The sequence below is a fragment of the Accipiter gentilis genome, chromosome 11 (genome assembly GCF_929443795.1).
Source record: "Accipiter gentilis chromosome 11, bAccGen1.1, whole genome shotgun sequence".
Lineage (NCBI taxonomy): Eukaryota > Metazoa > Chordata > Aves > Accipitriformes > Accipitridae > Astur > Astur gentilis.
Genome location: NC_064890.1, coordinates 34,644,168 through 34,666,540, shown reverse-complemented (window position 1 = coordinate 34,666,540; position 22,373 = coordinate 34,644,168). Strand labels below are relative to the sequence as shown.

General features: G+C 44.1%; 1 protein-coding gene across 5 annotated transcripts in view; it reads left to right on the top strand.

Moving 5' to 3' along the window:
• Positions 1–22,373, top strand: part of SLC38A1 (solute carrier family 38 member 1) — a 41,745-nt gene that overhangs the window by 2,791 nt on the left and 16,581 nt on the right. For 3 of the 5 annotated variants that reach the window (XR_007507623.1, XM_049813638.1, XM_049813640.1), the window contains exons 2-7: positions 5,900–6,112; positions 13,362–13,437; positions 14,014–14,129; positions 19,142–19,215; positions 20,835–20,927; positions 21,205–21,286. Coding sequence is in view for 4 of the 5 variants with exons in the window: in XM_049813638.1 (XP_049669595.1) it covers positions 5,994–6,112; positions 13,362–13,437; positions 14,014–14,129; positions 19,142–19,215; positions 20,835–20,927; positions 21,205–21,286 (560 nt within the window). In the remaining variant the exon portion in view is untranslated. The other 2 variants (XM_049813641.1, XM_049813639.1) reach the window with 2 other exon arrangements.

Genomic DNA, 22,373 nt, shown 5'->3' with positions numbered 1-22,373 from the left:
AAGAATTTCAGAGCTGCTATTTAGCCCTTACAAACACATCTGGATAGTCTGTTTCATGGCTGTAACCCACAAAGCCCCACTCGTACAGCGCTTCCACTTTCTGTGGAAGACAACAGTTCGTTTATTCGTGGCGGTGCGTTCTGGGATCTCTGGAGCAAAAACGGGGACTGTTGAGAGAATTTCACAGAGAAATATAATTAGGAAAAAATGTGACTATATTCCTCTGCCAAATGCCTTCCCTAAATTGACTGGGAAGGGCTCAAAACAAAAATGTACTTAAAACCATTTTCCTTTATGGCTCATCTTTAAGTGTTTTGCCTAAAGTAATGAATCACTGGGTGAATCAGACTGGGTTTTTATGATTTCTTATTTGCCTGCCTTTGATCAGCTGAGTAGCCTGTCGAGGCTTAATTTGGGACTGTCTTCCCTTTCTTTATGGCAGCGTGGAGAGCGACGGGGCAGAGCAGGAACATTTTCCTGTTGCAGCACAAGGTCACGCAGTACCGAGAGATAGGTTGAGAAACCGTACTTGTGCTCGTCGCTTCTTTTTTAGAGCATCCTTTCCTGAGTTTGCTTCTCAAGCCTTCTGTCACTTGTTTGTCGTCCCCCCGCCGCCCCCAACCTTATTTTTTAACTCTTTCCATCCCTCGTGCCGTGGGGGCTGCGTGAGCAAGAAGGAGCCTGGAAATGAAAGGCGATGGCTCGCAGCTGCCAAGCAAACAGCTGCAGCAGCTGGAAGGCCTTCCAGCCTCGGCGTTGCCGGTGGGCAGGACGGGCGCTTGCCAGCACCTCGGTGGTTCTCCGTGAACCGGTGGGGCCGGGGTGAAGCCCCTTCGTCCTGCGGCTGCAGCCTGCTGCAGAGAGGCAGTACCGAGGAGCTGGAGGCAATGACATTTCAAGCACTGCAGATGTTTGCTCAGTGGATGTGAGTCAGTCTTTAATTTCCAAGCTCTTTGTTGTCTCGGTGGCTCTTCTCTAATCTCTCCATTTTGTCCTTCCTGTAGACGAGGAGTAAATCGGGAGCTTTATCTTCCACATGTCAGGTGTCACTGATGCCGAACAAAAAGGAGATCGTTGCCTCCCCGCCTCCCAACGTGATACTGTTACGTAGAAAGCCCGTTATTGCTTTTTGTCAGTTAAGTGAATAATCCGTACGCAGAGTTTCAGGCTCAGTGTTTCATTATTTATATCCGTGGTGTCTTACTGGTCGTATTCTTCTTCTTTGAAAGAACTTTCAAAAGTATGAGCCCAGAAAGACGTATCACATCTCAGACTTTGCAGGAATAAAACCAGCTTGTGTGAAACTCAAGCGCTGGATTCTGATGACTCGTAACGGACCAAGAGGAGTTTTTGGCAAAACTTCCTTTGAGAAAAAAGTTGAGTCATATTTCAGCTTTTAAGCATATTATCTTGAATTCCATAGTTAAAATTGCCTAGCGTGTCTTGGATATTTGTCATCCTCACAACCGTTTGATTGCGGGAAGCGGGCAGTGAATGAAGTGCCTGGTGAGTGTGCAAGGGCTCGTGACAAAAACCATACCCGGAGACCAGCGAGTTGGTGTCCAACCCGACCACTTACCCAAACGCCTCTCGCCTACTGGGTCAGCTTTTGGGCAGCCACGTGTCTTAAGGTGGCACATTTGGATGATGTCACTTACAGGATATGAAAAAGAAAAAAAAAAAAAAAAAAAGGCCTGTGAATTAAGACATCATCATTACCACCGGGGGTGATAATGTTACTGTTAAAAACACAACTTCTAGTGAAGTGTTTTCTGAGATTACACCTCTTCCAGGTACTGCCCAGAAAGGATTCATGCTTGAGCCAGCAGAATAAATGAAGTTAGATTGTCTGTATTACCATATTTTTTCAAATACAAACTTTTTGAGCCCATTACTGCTGTTGTGGAATTTTAACAGTCCAGAAAACTGGAGTTGCAGGGATTTTTTTTTTTTTTTTCTTTTTGATGTTTCAGAAGGCAACAGAGAAAATGACCCCAATTCTTGGAATGTGTTTTAATGGCTTGTGAAGGTCTCAATGTCCTTCAGAAAAATAAACTCATTTTATCTTCTTGTGTCATCTCACAGTCCTCCTTCTGAAGTCTCTGACCAGTTGTAATCTTTCCCATATTCTGCAAGGAACACACGATGAATAAATTATCCATAATGTTTTTTACAAGACATGTCATGGGATGTTTAAAGAGAAAGCCAAGCTCCTAGGCCAGAGCAGTGCTTTTTCTGCTAAACAGAAGGGCTAGATCAGCTACCAAACACAGACCTTTGAGGTTCCTTTAGAAGCGTCATTAGCTCTTTCCTGGTTTTCTCTTGGGATGATTCCTGCTTCAAGAAGGAGTGTTTGCCCATCTGAGTAGACAAGTTTGAAGTAAGAACAAAATTCTTATTTCTTCTTGTTGATTTACTGTGTGTGTGTCTGGAGAGAAGAGATTTGATGGCAGGTCTCTGGAAGTTTCCTTTTTGGGAGGTTGAAGGCTGGGCAGAGTAGTAGGCACAGTGACTGGAAGTGATTGGGGTTGCTAGAGTCACTCTTCAGATGATTATTTACTGCCTTTCGATGTGAGGTAGGAATAAAGCTCGGTCTAGGAACTTTTGCCAACGTAGCATTCTTATTTGCATTTATTTCATGACATTTCTTGAATGAAAAGGCCTTAAAAGTACAAACACTACCGTGCTGCTTCCAAGATAGCTCAGCATCAACATATGGTGAATTCTTATCAGTTGAAGCAAAATTTTTTTTTTTTTCTTCCCACGGCGTTAGTGGCACCTACACCTGAGGTGTAGCGACTTAGCTCGGCTAACCCCAGTGTCGAAGCTCCCTTTGGGAGCAAAGCTATTGCATTTCCAGAGAGCAGCTCAGCATGGCTGCAAAACCCTCCTGTAGGCCAGGGCAGATTGTCCTTTGGCAGCGCCAAGAGGCCAAGTGATGCTCGACTTGTAGGGAATAAAGTTGGTTGACTTGAACCCTACCCTTCGGCACCATAGATTTTATTTAGATGCCGCGATTTGTTGCATCCATGAACGTGAAATTTAAAGTAGGTGATTTGGGGTGAAATTCATGCGACCACCTGTGTTCCGCTGACTGTGGAGGGTGCCTGGAGTGATGTGCAGCAACAAAGGGCTTGCTCTGTATATGCCTAAGGTAAAGTTATCTTGGCAAAAAATTTGCAGTTTGAATAGTGGTTTTTTTCCAGGTATCACGCTTCCATCACCCTTTCCCTCTGAATCTGCAAGCGCTTCACAAACTGAGTGTTATTGTCGCTATTACCATCCTAATTTTACAGCTGGAGGTGCTAAGGATGGGGTAGTTATCCTGTGCCAAAGATTTGCGATGAGTTCATGCTGTGACAGTCAAAGTTTTGGTCCCCAGCCCCAACCGCTCTCTCTTCACCCTCCTTCTGTTTTGGTGACGAGATCAGGTTTTCTCATACTTGGAGGTGCAGCGCGTTATTTCACTCAACAATTTTTGGGGGTTTCAGGGGTTTGTTTGGTGTTTGGTTTGGGTTTTTTTAGTAAATCACTTAACCTAGCAAGAATCTGAGGCAGATTCAGAGGTGTGCCTGGTGTCACGTTGCTTCAGGAGCAGCTCGTCTGCCCGAAACCTGGAATCTGCTGAAATGATTGTGGTGGTGCTTCAGCTGGCGCTCCTTGCACTGAGGCTTCCCTGCGTCTTCATTCAATCCGTTTTCTGTAGAATCAGAGTTTTGGTTAAGACAAAAAAAAAGGGTGTCGCTTTCACACCGCAAAGATTCCTTGCGGATAAACCAAGCGAGCCGTTCTCCTGCTGGTCCGGCCTTGCAGCATTTCAGCTACAGAGGGGCGAAGCGGGAGCTGCATGTCAGTGAGCCGCGAAGTCTGCTCCCCAGCACGCCGTTTACCTCACGGGAGTGCTAATTTCAGCACCTGCTTTTGCAACACTTAACGGGGAATTTTCTTGAGCACAGGCAGTGTCATTTTCTTGAGCACAGGCGATGTCATTTTCTGAAAATCCTCCTGGGGGACCATGACGCAAAATGGCGCCCAAAGGGAAAGCTTCTCTGCTTGAATCTTACATGCGCTTTTTTACACAGGTTTTTAAATGTCAGGGGATACAGATCTCGGTACAGAGGTTGTCAGGTCTATTAAGGAATTATTTATTTTAGGAACTCATGGTCACAAGAAGCTTCGGGATTCAGCGGGCTCGGTCCTTGCCACCTCAGCAGTCGCCGTCTCCTGTGGCTTTATCCTTTTATAAAAAGATCGTGCTTCTCTTCCAAAATAGGTAGACTATTTTATCCCCGCAGCCTCTGGGAAGACTGTTCCAGAATGTCACTGCTAAAACCACTCTCTGCTTGCCAGTCTGCATTTATTTATCAGCAGCCTAAATCCATTTTTTTTTTTTTTTTAATTGTGCCAACATTTTAACACCCGAGCGGTCGCTCTCCTGGTATCTGTAGTGGAAATCTCTTCCACAGAGGAGGTAAAAAGGACCCAGCTCACATCCCCGCCGACACCATCCTCGCACCAGGCTGTACCAGGCCTCGTCTGCCACCATAACCACGTGCTTAGTTGCTCCTTCAGTAGAAAAGAGCAGTTCCAGCCCTACTGTAAGCCTCGAGGCGAGCCTTTAAACTTTGCCTCTGAAATTTGGATGGTTTGGGCTCTGGAGGAAACGTTAAGGGCACACGTAAACCTTAAAACTACGTTTCTGAGGAAGTATTTACAGGGGAAGAAAAATTGCTCATTTGCAAAGGCCTTTTCTGCGTGGTGGGGATGGTGGTATAAACCAGAAGTATTGGATCCTGTAAACTTAATGTGAAACAGGCAGATGTCTGTCTGAACGAGTGAACTACATCCTCCTGCCTCGACGTAGTGCCCTGCAAAAGCCAGGGATGCTCCTGCTTCTTTGGTTGCACGCGAGCAGTTGGATGGGTTTGAGGTAGCCCTGGGAGTTTAAAAATATCCCCAAATTAATCTGGCATCTGAGCATTCACCACGTACCCCTGGGTGAAGAGTCGTTTGGCAATACTGCAGGAGATTCATTCACGAAATGGGAATTGAGAGAGTTGTGGTGCAGGAGCTTGTTTGTGAGTAACATCCTGTTGCCTCAGCACCACGCTGGAGTTGTAGCTCAGCCGAAGAGTGATTGGACTCTGGAAAATATTGGTCTTTCGGTTGATTTGCATTGCTGATGAGGAAATATGTCACTGTAGCAGACTTGGCTGATCTGCCTTTGGTGTTATTCTTGGTGCTCTTATGCAACACACCTATCAGAGGAGAGATCACCCGATCTCTAGATAATAACTGCTTGACACAAGATATACATTACTCTTTCTTCCTATGATACATGAGCTTAGGGATTTGTTTTTGTCTGTTTCTGTCCTCGTTCAGAGTAAGTTTAACCACACACAAAGCATCCTCTGTACATCCTCTTTACCAAAAAACTTGAACATATTCAAACACCTGGACTACGGCTATTAGTAGAACAGAGCACTGGGATAACACTATCCCTCTGTTCCATCCACTCAGCAACACCACGGGCACAATATATTTTATACTTGTAAGTAGGAACGGAGAACATACAGAAGACAAACACTGAGTATCAAAAAGGGACTTGGACAAGCAAATCAGATTGGTTTGCGCACTAGTTTATAAATACAGATACTGTCTTCAGCAGTTGGTTGCGGAACCAGGTATATTTATAAGGTTAGTGAAGTTGATCTCATTAAGGCGTATAAGGTTACTACCGTTGTGCAACGCATTTAGCTTATAACCTGAGGTCCTTCTAACAAAACAAAATTGGTTGCTAAGGACAGTCTCTCTCATCCAGGTTTCACTCGTTTCTTCCGGTGATATTGCCTGCTATTGGTGGTATACATCTTGGGGTTTTTTCTTGTGTTTTATTTAGGTTGCTGACAGTCTGGCTGCAGTTTACTCACGAGATACCAACCAAACACTAATATTTGGAGAAACACTTGGATAGGTACAGTTCCTCACCCAGGATGCCTTTCAAAGCCGGATTAGAACTGACTGAATTGCAGAATATGACTGTCCCTGAAGATGATAACATCAGCAATGATTCAAATGATTTCACAGAGGTGGAAAATGGCCAGATAAATAGGTGAGTATTTTTCCACTGACGCTGCCTGTGCTAAGAAACACTCTGTTTAAAAACAGCATTCTAATTTTCAGTATATGTCTTGAATTATTCATTACCAAGTCATGCTCCATTTGAAGATGTAATTTGAATTTCATATGTGACATCTGTTGGGCATAGGCTGCAACAGCAGATAAAGCAAACAGAATGGCAATTTATTCATCATTTTGAATCTTTCAAATTAGTCTAATAAAATGCACAAACATATAATGTAGTAAAAAGCCAACATTCTGAAATGTCTTCTTGGATACAGCAAAGAAGCAATAATAATTAATACAATTAGGCCAATGGCATAATTTGGGGCAAATCTCTTTGTTGACCTTTGATCTCTGATATGACAATTTTAACCTGCCGGGCCACCTCCGTGCACCCAAGCTCCTGGGGATTTACAGCTGGTGTGGTTGGCAGCAAACGTGGTCCCGGACCACGTTCGCAATTCGGCAAGACAAACCAGGCAGCGGCTGTCGCTCCCTGAGGCAGGGGTGGCAAGAAGATGGTAAAACAGAGACTTATACCTAACTGATGTCAAGTTTAAAAAAATGCATCTATTTATCAGTATGGGTGAGAATCATCAGGTTTGCTTAAATTATTAGGCTGTCGGCTTTTTCTACGAGCTGTACAGTCATTTCCAAAGAGCAGCCTGTTCCACTAGCCCCCAACAGGTGCTGAGCTGTCCTGTTCACAGCAGAGACCCGCTGACGGACCCCGTCTGGGTTTTGTGAGCTGTAAAACAAGAAGCTGTTTTTCGATCAAACTTCCTGTTCAAATATTGCAAACCAAGGTGGAGCGCACTGGTCGGCTGGTGCTTGTGTGGGGATCCAGTCCTGCCCGGCACTGGTGCTGCTGGGAAGCTTCTGCCGGCATACCATCCTGTTCCTTTACTGCTGGGCTGCCATCGCCTGTGTTTATGGTCTTCAAAAACCTCTTCTCTTGCCTTTTTGTCTTCCTTTTGGCACCAGCTTCTCCGCCTACCTGGAGAAACTCACTTTCTAGTGTAAAAACAGAAGTAAGAGCTGGTTTTTCCCATGTGAGGGTAAAGTCGTGTGGCTCTCGCGGCCGTGCGGGTGGACAGGGAGCTCGGTGGCACGTCGTGCAGGAATCGGCACCCAAGGTTGGCCATACCGTGCACATAGCAAAAGCAGCCAGCCAAACCCTGGGACGGAGCAGGGGCCTTCCCCCCCCCGGGGGAAGTCCTGGGGCGGTCACCAGCTGCACCGTGTAGCGGTGCGACCGCAGTACAGCTGCACTGTTGAAGATTAGAGCTGGTCAGGAATTTTCTGATGCAACTGCTTTGATGGAAAGTGCCAAAACAAAACGCAAACCACTTCTGTGTTAAAAAAAAAAAAAAAAAAAAAAAAAAAAAAAGAAGAAAAGGCAAGAGCAAGAAAAAAAAAAAAAAACAAACCTCCAACTTTGCCAAAACAAAACAGTTCCAGTATGAACCTGCTTGCTTTCCTGCTGGCTCACTTCATAAGGCGAGGAGCTCAGGGGCTGACAGTGGTAAATTTGCTTCCCGGAGCCTGCCGAGCATTTATGTCCTTGAGGGAAGGAGTGGCTGTACTGGGCTGGTGGTGCCTCCCCAGTGCTTTGGCTGGTGCCACCAGTAACTGTTATGGGGAAGAAACCCTGTTAGCGCTTTATCTTTCAGTGAATGTTGACAGAGGGTGGGGAAGAAGTGTGCCGTATATGCCTGATCCTCTGTGGTCACAATGTGCTTTGTGGAGTTAGGGCATCGTAAGCGTGGCAAGGTGTGGGTCAGATGCAGACTGCTTGCAAAGGGAAGAAGAAAAGTGGGGTGAGGAAAGAGTGTCAGAAACTCAGAGGCAGAATTTCTGATTACTGTTCTGGCTCTTAGGGCAGGTGAACATATTCCACAATTCTCCATTCCGTTCTGGAGAACTTTTTTTCCTCTACAGAGCATCATTTGGTTGTAGGATGCAGCCCATTACAGTTGTCCATTATCCCTCTGCTGAGGCGCTCACGGGACAGCCGCTTTTTCATCCATCCTGTGCAAGAGTATTTTTCCCCCTCTACATCCCGGTGTGTTCGTGTTCCCGTCCATGTCTAAAACAAAGAGTTCCAAGGCAGCTCGTGCTGACCACAGCTTCCAGCGCAGCAGCACGTTGGCATCCCCTGGGGCTGAGCCACCCGAGGCCACTGCCCGGTGCAAGCACCTCCACGCCGGCATGGGGGATGAGCAGGCGGGGAGATCCTGCCAAACGCATCCTGAAAGGATGTGGTTATTCCCTTCCTGTAGCTATTTTGGCAAACGCCCTGTCTCCATGGAATAAGAGGTTAATAGGCGTACAGAAGAACACATATTGTGCTGCCTGGCACATGGTGCGAGGCCTTGTGAAACTCCAAAGTCCTTCAAAATCAGTGCGACTTTTTCTGTTGATTTCACTTGAGCTTTAGATTAGATCTGCAATTTTCAACTAACTTTTTTGTTGTTGTTTCCACCTGTTTGATTTTGCACTCTCTGTTTCATTTTAAACATTTTTTTCTCCCAGTGCGTAATTTTTCAAGCTCAGCTAGAGCAGAGTTTTCAAGGGTCTTTTGGAGAAGGTACACCAGGGAGAGGCTGATTCCAGGTCTGGTTGTAAACTCCAAGTATTTTTTCATCTTGGAAAAGAATTCTCTAGTTTCGTTTGGACTTTCAGCCTTTTCTGGGCCTAAATATGCGTTTATATATGCAGTTGTAGGGAGGGAGGGCATGTTGTTTGGAAGGGGCTGTATTGGGAGGGGTTTTTCTTTAATGCAGATGTTGAATTTCTTCTGGGAATATCAATAAAGAGACTTGCACCAAATCCGGACATGGATTTGGTGACTTTTAACCATCTATCCTGGCTATAAAACTTTGCCACCTCTGCACATAACTGTAAACCAGTTTTCAGATGACTTACTCCTTATCTGTAACTATGACAATGCTCTTGGGAAGCTGCTGCTGAATGCCTGTCTTGGTTTACAGCTACCAGTAAGTTATCAGCACCCCTTGTTCGGTTAACAAAGGTTGTTAGTAGGTATGCCCAGATCTGGTCCAAGTTCACAGTGTAAGTCAGACCAAGGTTTCTTCTGCATGTCTTGTTCCTGCCTGCCCTGGAAATCTTTGCCATTGCTCAAGTTAGCGCTCCGTTTCAGAAGCTGCCTAAGGATAAAGTTCTGTCATCTTGGCAAAACTAGCTTTCCCTAACAAATGTTTAAGGCATTGTCAAATATTACTTTAATTGAGTTATGTTTAAACGTATCTGTGAGATGGCTAAATGGTTTTTGGCTAACTCTGCCTAGCCAAAATGGTTAGCTCAGGGATATCGCCTTAATCAAACATTTCTCATTTAAGTCCTTTAATAAATTAGATTTAGAAACCAGAGTTAAATGTGGTCCTTTTAAAACCACTTTATCAATAAGACTAAGTTTCTGCTTTGCACTAAATCAAACCAGGAAAAGAATTAGATGAAGAAATTCTTTCCAAGCCAACCGTGAGGCTTCACGCATCGCAAGGGTGAGCTGATTATTTTTTGGCCAGGGTATTTTATTAGTGTATCTGAAAAGTTGTGTATAAGCTGTTCATACTCAGCTGTGATATAGGAAACACAGCAGGAAAGCAGAAACATATAAGAACAGGTTATGTCTTTTAACGATGAGTAAAGCATTTGAAATGAAGACAACAAACAGCGCAAATGGATTTCATGCTTGTCAGGGAGTCAGAAGGCTTTGATGGCACAGACGGTCCGACTGCGCATTTCCACAGCACCTGTCACAGTGGCCTCTAGTCCTTGGGAGGGCTGGGAGAGGCTGGAGTAAACAGTCGTTTCGCTTCGTTCGTGTCATATTTATAGAGGTCAAACATACAACATTCTGTGACAATGAATAGCTCATTTTCTAAGCACTTCTATTAAGCAGAGCAGATGCATGCCATGGTTTAACTAGAAATTCCAGTATTCCAACATATGTTTCCCTTCATATGCTATAGGGGGAAAAAAACCACCCTTAAACAAAAAAAATGTTATAAAAAGCAAATTCTTGGGAAAATTTGTTTCTGCTGAATCCATTGGTTTACCTTCTCCCTACTTTTTTTTTTTTTTTTTAATTTCAGTTCAGTAATACATTCCATTTATGGAAAACTTAGGCTGTCATACGGTACGTCTGTACCACCTACCGAGCGTGGTCCCGAGGCAACCTTCTTGTCTGGACTTGCAGGTTAAGTTGCCTGCAATAGCAAATGCAGCACAGCCTCCGGATCAGGCAGACCCCCCCCATCTCCCACCACCGCATCGCTGCGGAGCTTTCTGGGCAAGCTGTCCTGGGGTTGGGAGGCAGGTACTGGGAAGCACCCCGTAAAAAAGCTGGGCTCAGTGCAACGTACCCCATGATTTGGGAGCCCTGTGTGTGACTTTGCCCTCCCGTACGCATCACGCAGCATAAATGGAGAAAAATGCGCAGTGTGAGGTAAATGTGGGGAGAATGAGGAGCCGAGCGTGTAATAGGAGGTGAGAGGCTGGACAACAATCCCAGCCCATTTTAATGTAGGACTAACTCAAAAGAAAGTAGTTTGGATCAATTTATCAAATCAGACTAGTTTTCTTAAGTCCCATCCAGAAGGAAATAATGTGTTTGTTGGCCACAGAAGGTGCCAGGTCTGCAGAAGCTGTTTCCTATGTCAAAAGTATTCTAATGGAAAGTCCCACGGTCACTTTATAGTCAAGCAATATTACTCAAGTATTGTCTTTATCGTGCGTTGGTTCTTTCACAATAATTTTCATCAAACTTTTAATACCAGGTGGCAATAATAACAGTATCTACAGATTTGTTATTTTTGTAATTATTAAGGGGGGACTGGCTGCAGAGGGATGAGGAGAAGTGGGGGGAGCAGACTAGTTACTTCTATCATAACTCTGACAAAATCTAAAATGACACATGATCTCCATAAATGACAGAAGAAGGCAAAGTCCACAGATGTTCCCAGCAGCACTTACAAATCCAAAAGAGACAAAACTCTTCTCTGTGCTCCTGCCCGTACAAATTGCCTGCGGGGTGTTTCGAGAGAGAGCTGGAATGTCTTTTTCAAACCGTTCACACTCTGTTGCCTGCGTTCAAGAGATGGGCTTTAAACAGACATGAAAAAAAAAAAGCACATGCTCTGAATCAGGTTGAGATTTTATTCTGTGAGGATGAAATACGTACACAGTGAGCTTTGGAAAGTTAATTTTGGATCAGTCTATCTTAGAAGTGATTGCTTTTCACTTCCTAAAACAGTGGGAGAGGTTCAGCCACCTATTCCAACTGCGTTAGGGCTGGTAAACCTGGCACGGTGTCTATATTTTGCAGCAAATTAGTTGCTGAAGTTAGTAGTTTAAAAAGTATAAGAGAAGCCTGTAGTTGGTTTTTATTGTTATAAAGGAAGTCAAAGCAGACCAAAGGTAGGAGTCAAAGTTGCAACAAAACCATCAAAAGTACTACATACTTTTTGCCAGCTATGCCCAGATTTAAGGGATAAACTCAGAACGTGTATGTAGTACACAAAATGTTAAAGACACAGGGCCCAGAGCGCCAGCTGTGGAAGCCAAGTCAGCAGCGTTACAATTGCGTGATTTTGGCATACGCTTAGAAGCTGTGCTAGCATATATCGCTAGTAATTAGGCCACAACCAGGGTAGCAGGGAAGTTTGATTGAGCTCTGCCTTTATGAGTTCACGGTTATATTACCAGCCTGAATACCGCTGGATGTACCTAAGCGATGCACAGTCTTGAGTCACGGTTTGAGCTACTCGTCCCCGGCCAGTAGACGTTCCCAGCTGTGGGGAAAGGCCAGCGGCGCTGCTCTTTGTGTTCAGCATATTGTTTGTCTGAGTTTAAGAAGGGCCACCTGAATTTACCTACAGCAAAAAGGGTCTCTGACACTTGGTGACAGCCCCTGGTTAGGTACGTAACACGTGCGATGGCTGATGCATTAGCCAGTGCAGCCTAAGAACCATCTGTGGATTAACGAAGATGCCAGGGATGTAACTGTGCGTAAACCATCAAAAGATGAAAAGCTGAAAGAATGCTTTATACAAACTAAAATGTTTGCTGAAGAGAGGATCTGGGAGAAGATAACAGCTCATCCAAATCAGAAGTGTCGTAAATCCCAAGGATACCGACGCAGCCAGGGGAGGCAAATCTTGTTCTGGTGACGGAAAGTTCCTAAATGTGGCTATATCAAGGACACAGAACAAGTAAAGGATGCAGGGAAAGAAAAGCTGTTTACTCCATGTTTCCTTGCACAGAAGTGTTTAATTTTGCAGTATGGTGAATTCAGCATTGAGTTTTGAAGACACTTGTATGAAAATCCGGTAGCGCAGAACGATGCACCAACAGAGCAGGTCGCCCAGTTCGTGATGGTCGGGGCAGTGCTGGCTGCGTGCAGCTCCTCTCCCTCCTCTGAACTCCAGCCGTACCCACCCCACGGTGGCAATTTAGGGTTTTGTAGGGTGCCGCACTGTCACCCGGCACTGAGGGGGACAGAGAGGTTCTTTTAGGGATCCTTGGCAGAATAGTGACGGCACTAAATTGTAGTTACAACTAAAGCTTTATTTTCTTACTAGGATATTAACGATTAGTGTGGCACAGAATCAGCGGGTGGGCAGGGTACCTGGGACCTTCCAGGCTGGCACGGAGGAGAGTAATTGGGCTGGCACCCAGGAGTCTTGGGGCCGATAGGGAGGGGAAGGAGAAATCTGTTTGGTTTGTCTGCTTGGTTCACAGGACCTTCAGGGACTGATAACGAGGGAAAGGGAATGGGTGCATGGCCCGCTCAGTCACAAAGAGCTTGCCTGATAAAATGGCGTTAGTTATGCTAAGCATGTGTGCCGGGGTCGGGAGCAGGGGGTACTGGTCACTTCTTGCAGGACGCCTAGAGAAGTATCTCCTCTTAGTGTCTGTGCAAACAAATTACTTTCCCGTCCACAAAATTGGTGCTGCTGCTTTACTAAATCTCCTAAAAGACCATTCTGTATATATACATTTATTCTGATCTTGTGCTCGTGTTACCTTTATTGATGCCCAATGCACGCTGGTATCAGTGAAGCATAGCCTGGCTCATTAAAGTTACAAGTTTGACCTCTTTTTGCATACAGCTTTTATACGATGCGTATTTTGTAATCACATGCTGCTCATGGAATTAATGTGTTCGCATTTTCTAAACACTTGCTGGAAATAAATCCTCTGACTTCTTTCAGCAAGTTTATTTCGGATCGAGAAAGCAGAAGAAGTCTTACAAACAGCCACCTGGAGAAGAAGAAATGCGATGAATATGTAAGTCTCTTGCTGTTCTTTTCCCTGTCAAAATGAACTGTATGTTATGTATATGAAGGGCCTTAGACATGGTCTTCAAAAGCGGTGGGCACACGCAATTATAACTGAAATTCAGGTTCTAGTAGGAACTGCCTGTGCTCAGCACTTTAAAAAAAAAAAAAACCAAAACCAAAAAACCCAAGCATTTTGGTCGAGTTGAGGCAAGGGAATCCCTTTGGCCTGTGCTAGGCAGGAGGTCCTGGTGGTTCCTTATGGCCTTACAATATATAAATCATGGGCCTAAGATGTTTCGTGGGTGGCGTGAAAGATGGGGTTTAATACTGAAAGTGTAGTATGAGATGTGTGTTTCCTATACCATTTACATCAGTTTACAAAATCTACAGGACAGCAGTCAGAGTGTAGCTGTGACAGGGTTCAGCGACACTTTTTCGTCTTTCAAACCAGTTTTTATTAAGTGGTTTCTATAGCAGTAGTTACTTATATCTGATATATCGCAAAACGTGGATTTTGAAGCACAGATGCATTTCCCTGCTCCGTTCCAAGCTGTTGCTGATGCATCTGCCTTTACTTCTCCAGATCCCAGGAACTACTTCACTGGGGATGTCTGTCTTCAACCTCAGCAATGCTATTATGGGCAGTGGGATTTTGGGTCTTGCTTTTGCCTTGGCCAACACGGGAATTCTTCTTTTTCTGTAAGTATTCGCGTGGTGAGTAGCTGATCTCTGTGCAGTTTCACTGCATTTAAAGAATGTGTGCGCTGCCAGCAAAAGGAGGGATTTATAGTCCATCTGTAATCAAGTGCAGCATTCAAGCCTGAAAATGTTAGCTACAAGTTTCAGACATTTTTTTCAGTCAGATTTTTTTTGGGGGGAAAAGCCACTACTTGTAATGCTAGAGCAAATTAAGTCCCTGTTACTTACTACAGACCTGAGCCTCGCCAGGGACTTTTCCTATGGTCCACAAGCTACACATACATCGGAAATATCCAGTAGTAATAGTTGCAGTGGGATAGTACCTCGTTCTTATTTGTGTCATAGGATCTCCAGAGTTTTCATCAAAGCATGGTGCAATAACTATTTTTTATTTTTTTTTTAACCAAGAAAAAGAATATTTATATTCCTTTATATGTTACATATAATATTTTCATCTCACTCCCACAGTTTCTTCAGTTTCTTATGTGAGTCCTTCAGAGCCAACATAAATATAGCCAAGATTTTAGTATAAAAAAAGAATTGAGGTAGAGTGCTTAGCTCCAGCAAAAAAAAGAGGCATTTTGTAAAGGAGAATTTTATAGTTTAAAAATGAAATGGTGCCAGTGAATGAGCAAGACACAGTGTTATTCTGTGTTATTCTGGATCGCAGTATGAGACATTTCATTGTGAAAAGTGATTGTTAAGATTTCAGTGATAAATGTTCATTGAGGGAAGAAATACAATAATTTACAGTCTTTGAGAACTGTTCAACACGGTTATTGAGTTTACAGATTAAAGAGGTGTCATTTCTTGAATGTCAAATCTAAAAATCTAGAAATTTTGTGATTTCTTAGGTTTTTGGGAAATATATAATATAAGCCCTGTATGTTGCAGAGTAGATGGCCAAAGCGGTACACATAGAGCCATCTGCTCTGGGGTTTTGTGCCAGGATAGCTACATCCATGCTGCCAGCTTACAATTTGCTGTGGTTGGGTAAAATCTAGGAATAATCCAAGGAGTCGATCCATTTACATTAAGAATGTACAAAGTCTCATAATTGTGTTGTCACTAAGCTAGGCTATAAAGTAGCTGGACTCTAATTTAACTCTTTCTTTTGCAGAGCAACTGAGTTTATTTTATTTTTACTGCTTTTTTTACCTAGTACTCTAACCTGTATGAGATACTCTACCCATGCTCTGACAAGCACACCTCTGAGGATACAGACTGGTGGTTGCAAAAACTGCTGTAACTAGAAAAAAAAAAAAAAATGTTACCTCTCTTCAGCCTTTTTACCTCTTCTGTGATAATAGTGTCTCAGCTAAGGAGCACCCTCAATTTCTCCTTAATGCTTTAGTTTTCTCTAATCTCATCCTCATCTCATTCTTTCAGCAGGTTTTCGTGAGAGTTAAGTGAAATGTGAAATGTGTTTGCTCTAAAGGATGTAAAAAGGCACTTTCTTTTAAGTGAAGTAGATCAGACCAGTGATGTGAACACCAGAGAAACTTCTAACAACATCTGATGGTGACTGGGCTCGTCTTGGCCAGGGTAGTGAGTGTGTAGAGTAGCGAGTGTGTAGATCTGTATCACCACATTGTACAAAAAACTGCCAAACCGGAACTGAATGTAGAGATTTTGTGAAGTAAATAACAGCATTATTCTCTACAGAATTAACCGTGTGTATTGAAAAGTGGATAATTGGTTTTGTTAGCTTTATAATACCTTTAGATCTGTTGGCCTGGAGATAGACCAGCCCGCTGAGATCAGAGGTAAGGAAGATAGCAGGACCTACCTGACCAGGCTAGCAGAGCTTTCCCCTTTGAAGCTTGGAGATACAGGATCTTAATGTGGTGTCTGTAGTTACGCCTGAGAGTTGAACTGCTTTAAATGTTCTTTTATCATGCAATAATCTTAGAGTTAAACCTAGTCCAATAGATTTTTTTCTCACACTCTCATTCAGTGCATTTTTCCCATAAATGTATAGTTCTGCTGTTGCTATCACAGGTAGATATCTTAGAACCATTTCTGCTTTACAAGTGATTAAAGGTAGAGTCCTAGCGATACTTTCATTCCTTTTTGCACATGAGGAAGCACTTAAATTCATTGCTCTTGAGTAGCACAGTCCTGAAATGTTTCTAGGTTGCTTTGTCCAGTATTGGCACACACCACCCCTGAAAAGTAGAAAGCAGAGGCTGAAAAATTAAAGGAGCACTTTCTGCACTAACAAAGCAGACCCAGCCTGATTTCCACTCTCACAGCCTTCAGGCTCGTGAAGTGTGCGCTGCCATGCACACCTGGATCAGTTCAGATCCTATATTCTTGGCGTAAGACTTGCAAAATAAACGTGGCACTGAGTATATACTCTCACATCCTATTTGCCTAACTTAGTGCCATAGCACAGTGTCATGCTTTCTAGGCAGAACGACTGAGGTAGGAACTCAGAGGAACTCAATCCCAGTATTGTTGATAACTACAGCCTAGACCAAAGAAGAGCATCCTTTCCTGTATGCAAAAGGGGAGAAAACCTTGCTGCAGAAAGACGGCACAAAAAGGTTGGGAAGTTAGAGACGGGCCAGGCCACCGAGGGATGGCAGGAGCGCGCATCGCTGCCTGTGGTTTCACCGCGGACAGCCAGGACCAGAGCGATGATCGCGTTCCACAGACATAGAGGCCGGCCAAGCGCAAGGTGCCTTCAGCCTGCATTTAGCCCGGCACTGCACGTGATCTGAAAAACCCTGCTGAGGCACAGGGGCTTGTTAGATGAGGTATAGTATGAGACTACAGCTGAAGTTTCGCACCGCTTTCTGCAGCCACTCCTTCTAGGCTTGGCTGGAAGCAGTCACGAAGCCGCAGCCTAACTCCGCCACAGGTTTAGGGCAGGCTCCTCTGGGAGCCCATAGGGTGGTAAACGCCGCGCTCTGCCGTGCTTTTCTGCACCCGATACCTTGTGAGGGTTCAGAGCTATTCTGTGCAATAAGGCAGGTGACTGCACGAGCCTCACAGGTTCTTCTGGCCCCCCCAGAGGGGGCTGGGGACAGCACAGGGTTCAGCTGACCTGGCAATGTGGCAGCTGGGAGCAAACAGCAGTGGCATTGCAGGAGCAGTTTGTTCTTCCCAGCACTGTATCAGTCCCCTGCCCTAAACTGTTTATTCTGGATTTGTTGGGGGGGAGGTGACTTGTGCATGTGCCGGTTGCTTGCATAGCTGCCAGCACTTCTTTAAAAGCGGGCAAAATAAAAAGTAGGGGAGTGCATTTGGGACTGCAGTGCAAGCTCCCCTGCTTCTGTTTTGAATTTGTGCAGAGCGAGTGGCACGGACATTTTCATTCCTTTCCAAGGGGTGGTTCTGGCGCAAATATCCCTGTCCATACCACAGTCCTGACACAAACAAGTTTTTCATACAGCGCTAATGAAAATGCCAAGCGTCTCTGTAAGAACCCTATGGGGAGCTAAGGACAACAGATCAGATAAATACCTGGCTGCTTGGGAGTGTTATTTTTACCGCTGCAAAGGCTCCATGAGCTCAGTGCCTGAAAAACGGGAGCTTTTAATATTAAAATAGACTTGATGCTGGCATGCGGAGCCAGAGCCATTTGGGGCTGGAAGTGAGTCAGCCCAGCAGCCCAGCACCAGGGGCTGGGAGCACCGTGCCTGCAGGCAGGCAGGGGCGTAACAGCTCTGCAGGGAACACGGGCAGGAGCAGGGCTTAGCAAATCTCTAAAAAATGGAGCAGAGTGACCTCAGCCAGCACAATCTCCCTTCCCTTCCCCACCTTCTCGAGGAGGAACACCCTTCGGGCCGTACAAAGAGCGTGTGTTGTTGTCGACCACCATTCTTCCTTGGCAAAAGGACAGTTCCTCCTATCACCTCTTTATGTTTCTCCCTGCTGCTCCGGCCCCGAGAAACTTGTGGGTCGTTATTCGGTGCTCAAGAATTTCTAGTCTAAAATAACAAAAAAGTGGAGGGAGGAGGCTTCTCATCCCGTTTTTTCTATGTATTCCTATGAAGAAGATGTGTTGCTGCCTATCTATGGCAGCAGCTTGTTTTCTGTTAAACTCTAGGCTTGTTTTTCTCGGTGTCCTGAGGGTAGTTGTCATAATAAAGAGAGGAATTGCCAGCAGATTGTCTGAATGCTCTTCACACACATCATGAAAACATCATCAGGTCTTTGTGTGTCAGAGTGTTGGAGAGGAAGGCGCACATGGTGCTTGGCTTAAAGACACAGAGCAATGAGCAAATGTGTTTTTATGCACTTAGCCCCCAGCACTGACTAATTATCATTTGTGCCAGCAAGTTTCCTACACAAACAGTTTGGTCATTACTTCCTGCAATTCTTCTACGTGAAGTCAAATTATGGATCACGGCAGACCAGGAGTGACACCAGTAAGGGAACACCAGTTCCCACCTGGACAAAGTATAAACCTTTGGTTTCTGCCTTTATTCCCAAGGGAAGCCAGTCAAGCCTTAACTTCCCTCCTCTTCCCTGTGCCCTCCCCCTTGGGCACTGGGAGGCACATAAAAAGCCATCTGGGCACCCCTTTGGTAGCATATGAAACATGTCCTGGGAAAAGATGCTTCCATTTGTTATGGAAGTCCTTAAATAGAGGACTTCCCTTTGACATTTTTACGCCGCTTCCAGAAAAAAACCTTTAGAGTGGGTGGCGAGGGACATACCTGGCTCATCCTTGCTCTGATTAAATCATAATTCCTATCTGATAAGACATCTTTATTCTTGCTTCTTTCAATATGGGGAGGTGTAACTCACTAACAGGCTGTGCTCTGCAGCTCTGCTGAGTTTTACTTGGTTGAATCCCTCTACACGCAGGGCTTTCTACCTCCATGGTGGTGTGATGGAACTGCAAACAGCATGTGAATTACATGCATTTTCAGGGCTTTTTGCGTTGCCAGAAGAGTATAAAAATTATCTCGGAATCAACCGGAATATGACCTGACATGAAATACTGCAATGTTAGAGCTCAGCTCTTACAGTAAGCTTTATTTTCCATTCTTTTGTAGGCTGCTTTTGGTTTCAGTGACGCTGCTGTCTATTTATTCAATATATCTCCTGTTGGTGTGTTCAAAGGAAACAGGTAATTTAAGATGTTGTTATACCATTTCAGTAGAATTGTAAAGAACAAGAAGTGAAAAGTGCTCAAATAAGGCCAAGTGCTTTGTGTAAAATGGAGTTGCTGTCACTTTGCTGACACAAGAGAAAGGCCTAAGACATTTTGGGTCAGAAGCCCAGAATTAACAAGAATTTATGACATGGCAATGGAGAACAGCATCTGACAATCACTATAAAGAAAAAAAATAATATGACAAAGACTGAATTCTGCTGCCGTGAAACGTTGTCTTCAGTGAGCTAGAAGGAACAGCTCATATAGTTTCTTTGCACTACAAAACTAATTGCAAATGAAATATAATGAATCTTTGCCTGTGGTGAAGCTGACCTGGAAACACAGTTTGGCGTAAATGGTTAGTGTGAAATTCCTGATAGCCTTTGTGGTGTAGTAGGAGGTTTCCTAGAAGAAAATAAAACAGAGAGAAGTGTAACTGTAAGCAAAATAAATTCTAACCACAGAAATTAGAAGTTACCTACAGTGTTAAATGTCACTGTGCTCTGAAGTCCCAAGAGTCTCTTTCCTTGGGTAACAGTCTCTGAAGGCAGATTTTTAAAACTATCTGTGCACAAGAACATTGTAATATTTTAATATGTAATTTGGACACACATGAGTTACTGTTATAGGATGTATAATGGCAGCAACTGCCTATTTAAATTAGGCACCTATGCCTAATTGTGGACACATTTGTGCCCTGTTAGTTCCCAAAATCTAAGTCCTGGTTTCTATGCTGCTGGTACATTTAAGCTCAAACTTACTGTTTATACAAGCTTTACAGCAGAAATGTCAGCTATAAGGAAATATAGAGAAAACCAAACAACGGGATGCATTTAAAAAATCATCTGTACATCTTCTCTTTCTGTTCTCATGTATCTCACCATCTTTAGAATGTCCAGTCTTTTTCACGACCTAAATCACAGCCAAGGAAAAAAACATTTAACAGAAACATGGACCAATTAACAGAGGAGTTTCTCAAGCTTGACAGATATTTAAAAGAAGTTTTAGTTATAATTTACATCTTTCCCTGCTTTTACCAAAACCATACCAGCTGGAGAATTCAGAAGTTAAGGCTTCATCATTAGAAATTGTAAATCATCCTGTAAGTCAATGGCTGCCCTCATTTGGATCGTTTAGTTAAAGCAAGTGAAATTGCAGGATCGCGGTACTCTGTCTGCTGTGGCCAGGCTGCCAGTGCTCCTTGTGGATCCTGCTGCACCGAGTTTCGTCTGGGGACGAGGCTCTCTACGTCACTCTCATTGCGGGCGCACACCTAATGTGCCAGGATGGGGATACCAGAACTTAAGGTGTCACTAGGGGTATAGACAGACTCATTAGAGGGATGTAATAGCCTCATTAGGAGCTTCAATTTCAAAAGTGTCTGGTAGCCAACGATAACATTTATAGACGTCAAGCAAACATTCCTACATAAGTTTCAGCTCTAGTAATTACAAGAGAGCTCTCTGTTTACTTGCAAAGGGCAGATATGGCTGCACGGATGGGTGGTTAGCTGAAAAGGAATCGTAAGTGTTTTGACTCAACGGCTTTCGCTGGTGTATTTGTTACCTTTCTCCTTGTTTCTTTTCATGCAGGCTGCATGGTGTATGAAAAGCTGGGTGAGCAGGTCTTTGGTACCCCAGGGAAAATGATAGTCTTCGGATCCACATCTCTCCAGAACGTTGGAGGTAAAGGAGATGAGGGGTATTGAAAAATAAAACCCAGGAACATCTCTCTCGGTGACATCTTGGGATCTTCATGCTCCTCAATGTAGCTGTGGCTAACGCTTCGCATGCAGCCCTTTAAAAATGCTGTATTACTGAATGATCAGCAGCTTAGAGTCAATTATAGTTCGGGATCTTCTATCATCAGATGCTGATCTGGGAAAAGGTTCAGGATGCTTCTCTGTACTTGTTCCGCAAAACATCTTGCCCATTTTCTAAACTGATCTTCTTCTTCCTCCAGCAATGTTGAGCTATCTCTTCATAGTCAAAAATGAGCTGCCTTCTGCCATAAAGTTTCTAATGGGAAAAGAAGAATCCTTTTCGTAAGTTGAATTAATTTTGGTGATTAGGTTATAGAATTTAACGTTGTGTAGATAAGTTTAAGTCTATGTTTATAAAAGCTTTTAAGTATTGGATACTCTTCAGGTTTGTCAAAGTACATTTTCACAGGAATATCTCAGGTGGTTAATAAAAACCAAGACAACTTTGGGGAGGAAAAGAGGATGGATGTGAAATGAAAGGTTAAGCCATCGGTAGTTAGTCTCTTCGCACGCCAGATTTTCATGAAGAATTGTCATTTATACAAACCTCTTATCATAGCATGCAGTCTTTTACAGCGTCAGGCAACACTTGAAGATACTGGGAACAGTGCAAGTTTAAGATATGATGTATTTCCCTGCGTTCTTAGCATCTTACAGGATTTTGGTCCTAAAGCACTGTCCATAGTATGAAGTTCTTTGATACTAGCTTATGACAACAGCAGAGTATTATACTCAGATTTCTGCCACTTATCACTCCTTGACATTTAACCAGCTTCTTTAATAGAGGGGTGGTATTTCTTTATAGTGGTAAATGTCCTTTACACTGGGTTATATGGTGCGCTGTAGTGCACGAGAAGAATGTAGAGATCCCCTTCCTCAGTCTTTCATACTAAATTGGACCAAGCAGTGGAAATAGGTCCTACAGAACATCACTAATGCTGTCCCTTCTCCCCTTTCTTGCTTTCCAGCAGGATTCAAAGCACCTTGCTAGAAGGAGATACAGCCCTGGGCTGGCTAGTGCGTGCCAGCCCGCAGGAGCCTGGTTTGCCGCTCCAGGCACGTGCCCGGGTGTTTTAGCAAACAAATCGTGGTGCACCCCCCCCGCCCCGCTGTGCTGCATGTGTGGCCCTTTGCATGATCTTTCCTTGTCCTGGCAGGGTGGTTATATCAGGTTATGGAGGGTGTTGCTCTGCCTCTCTGTCCCACTCACTGATCTCAGCAGTAGGGTGATATTTTGTCTAGTGACTATGAAAATGTGCCGTATCTGAGTCAGAGCAGTGCCGTGTTTTAAGGGCTGGATATTCAAGAGTCTACAGAGTTTAGATGTGGCCCCCATCTCTCCCTTTGTAGAAGCTTGTAGGGTAAGGAG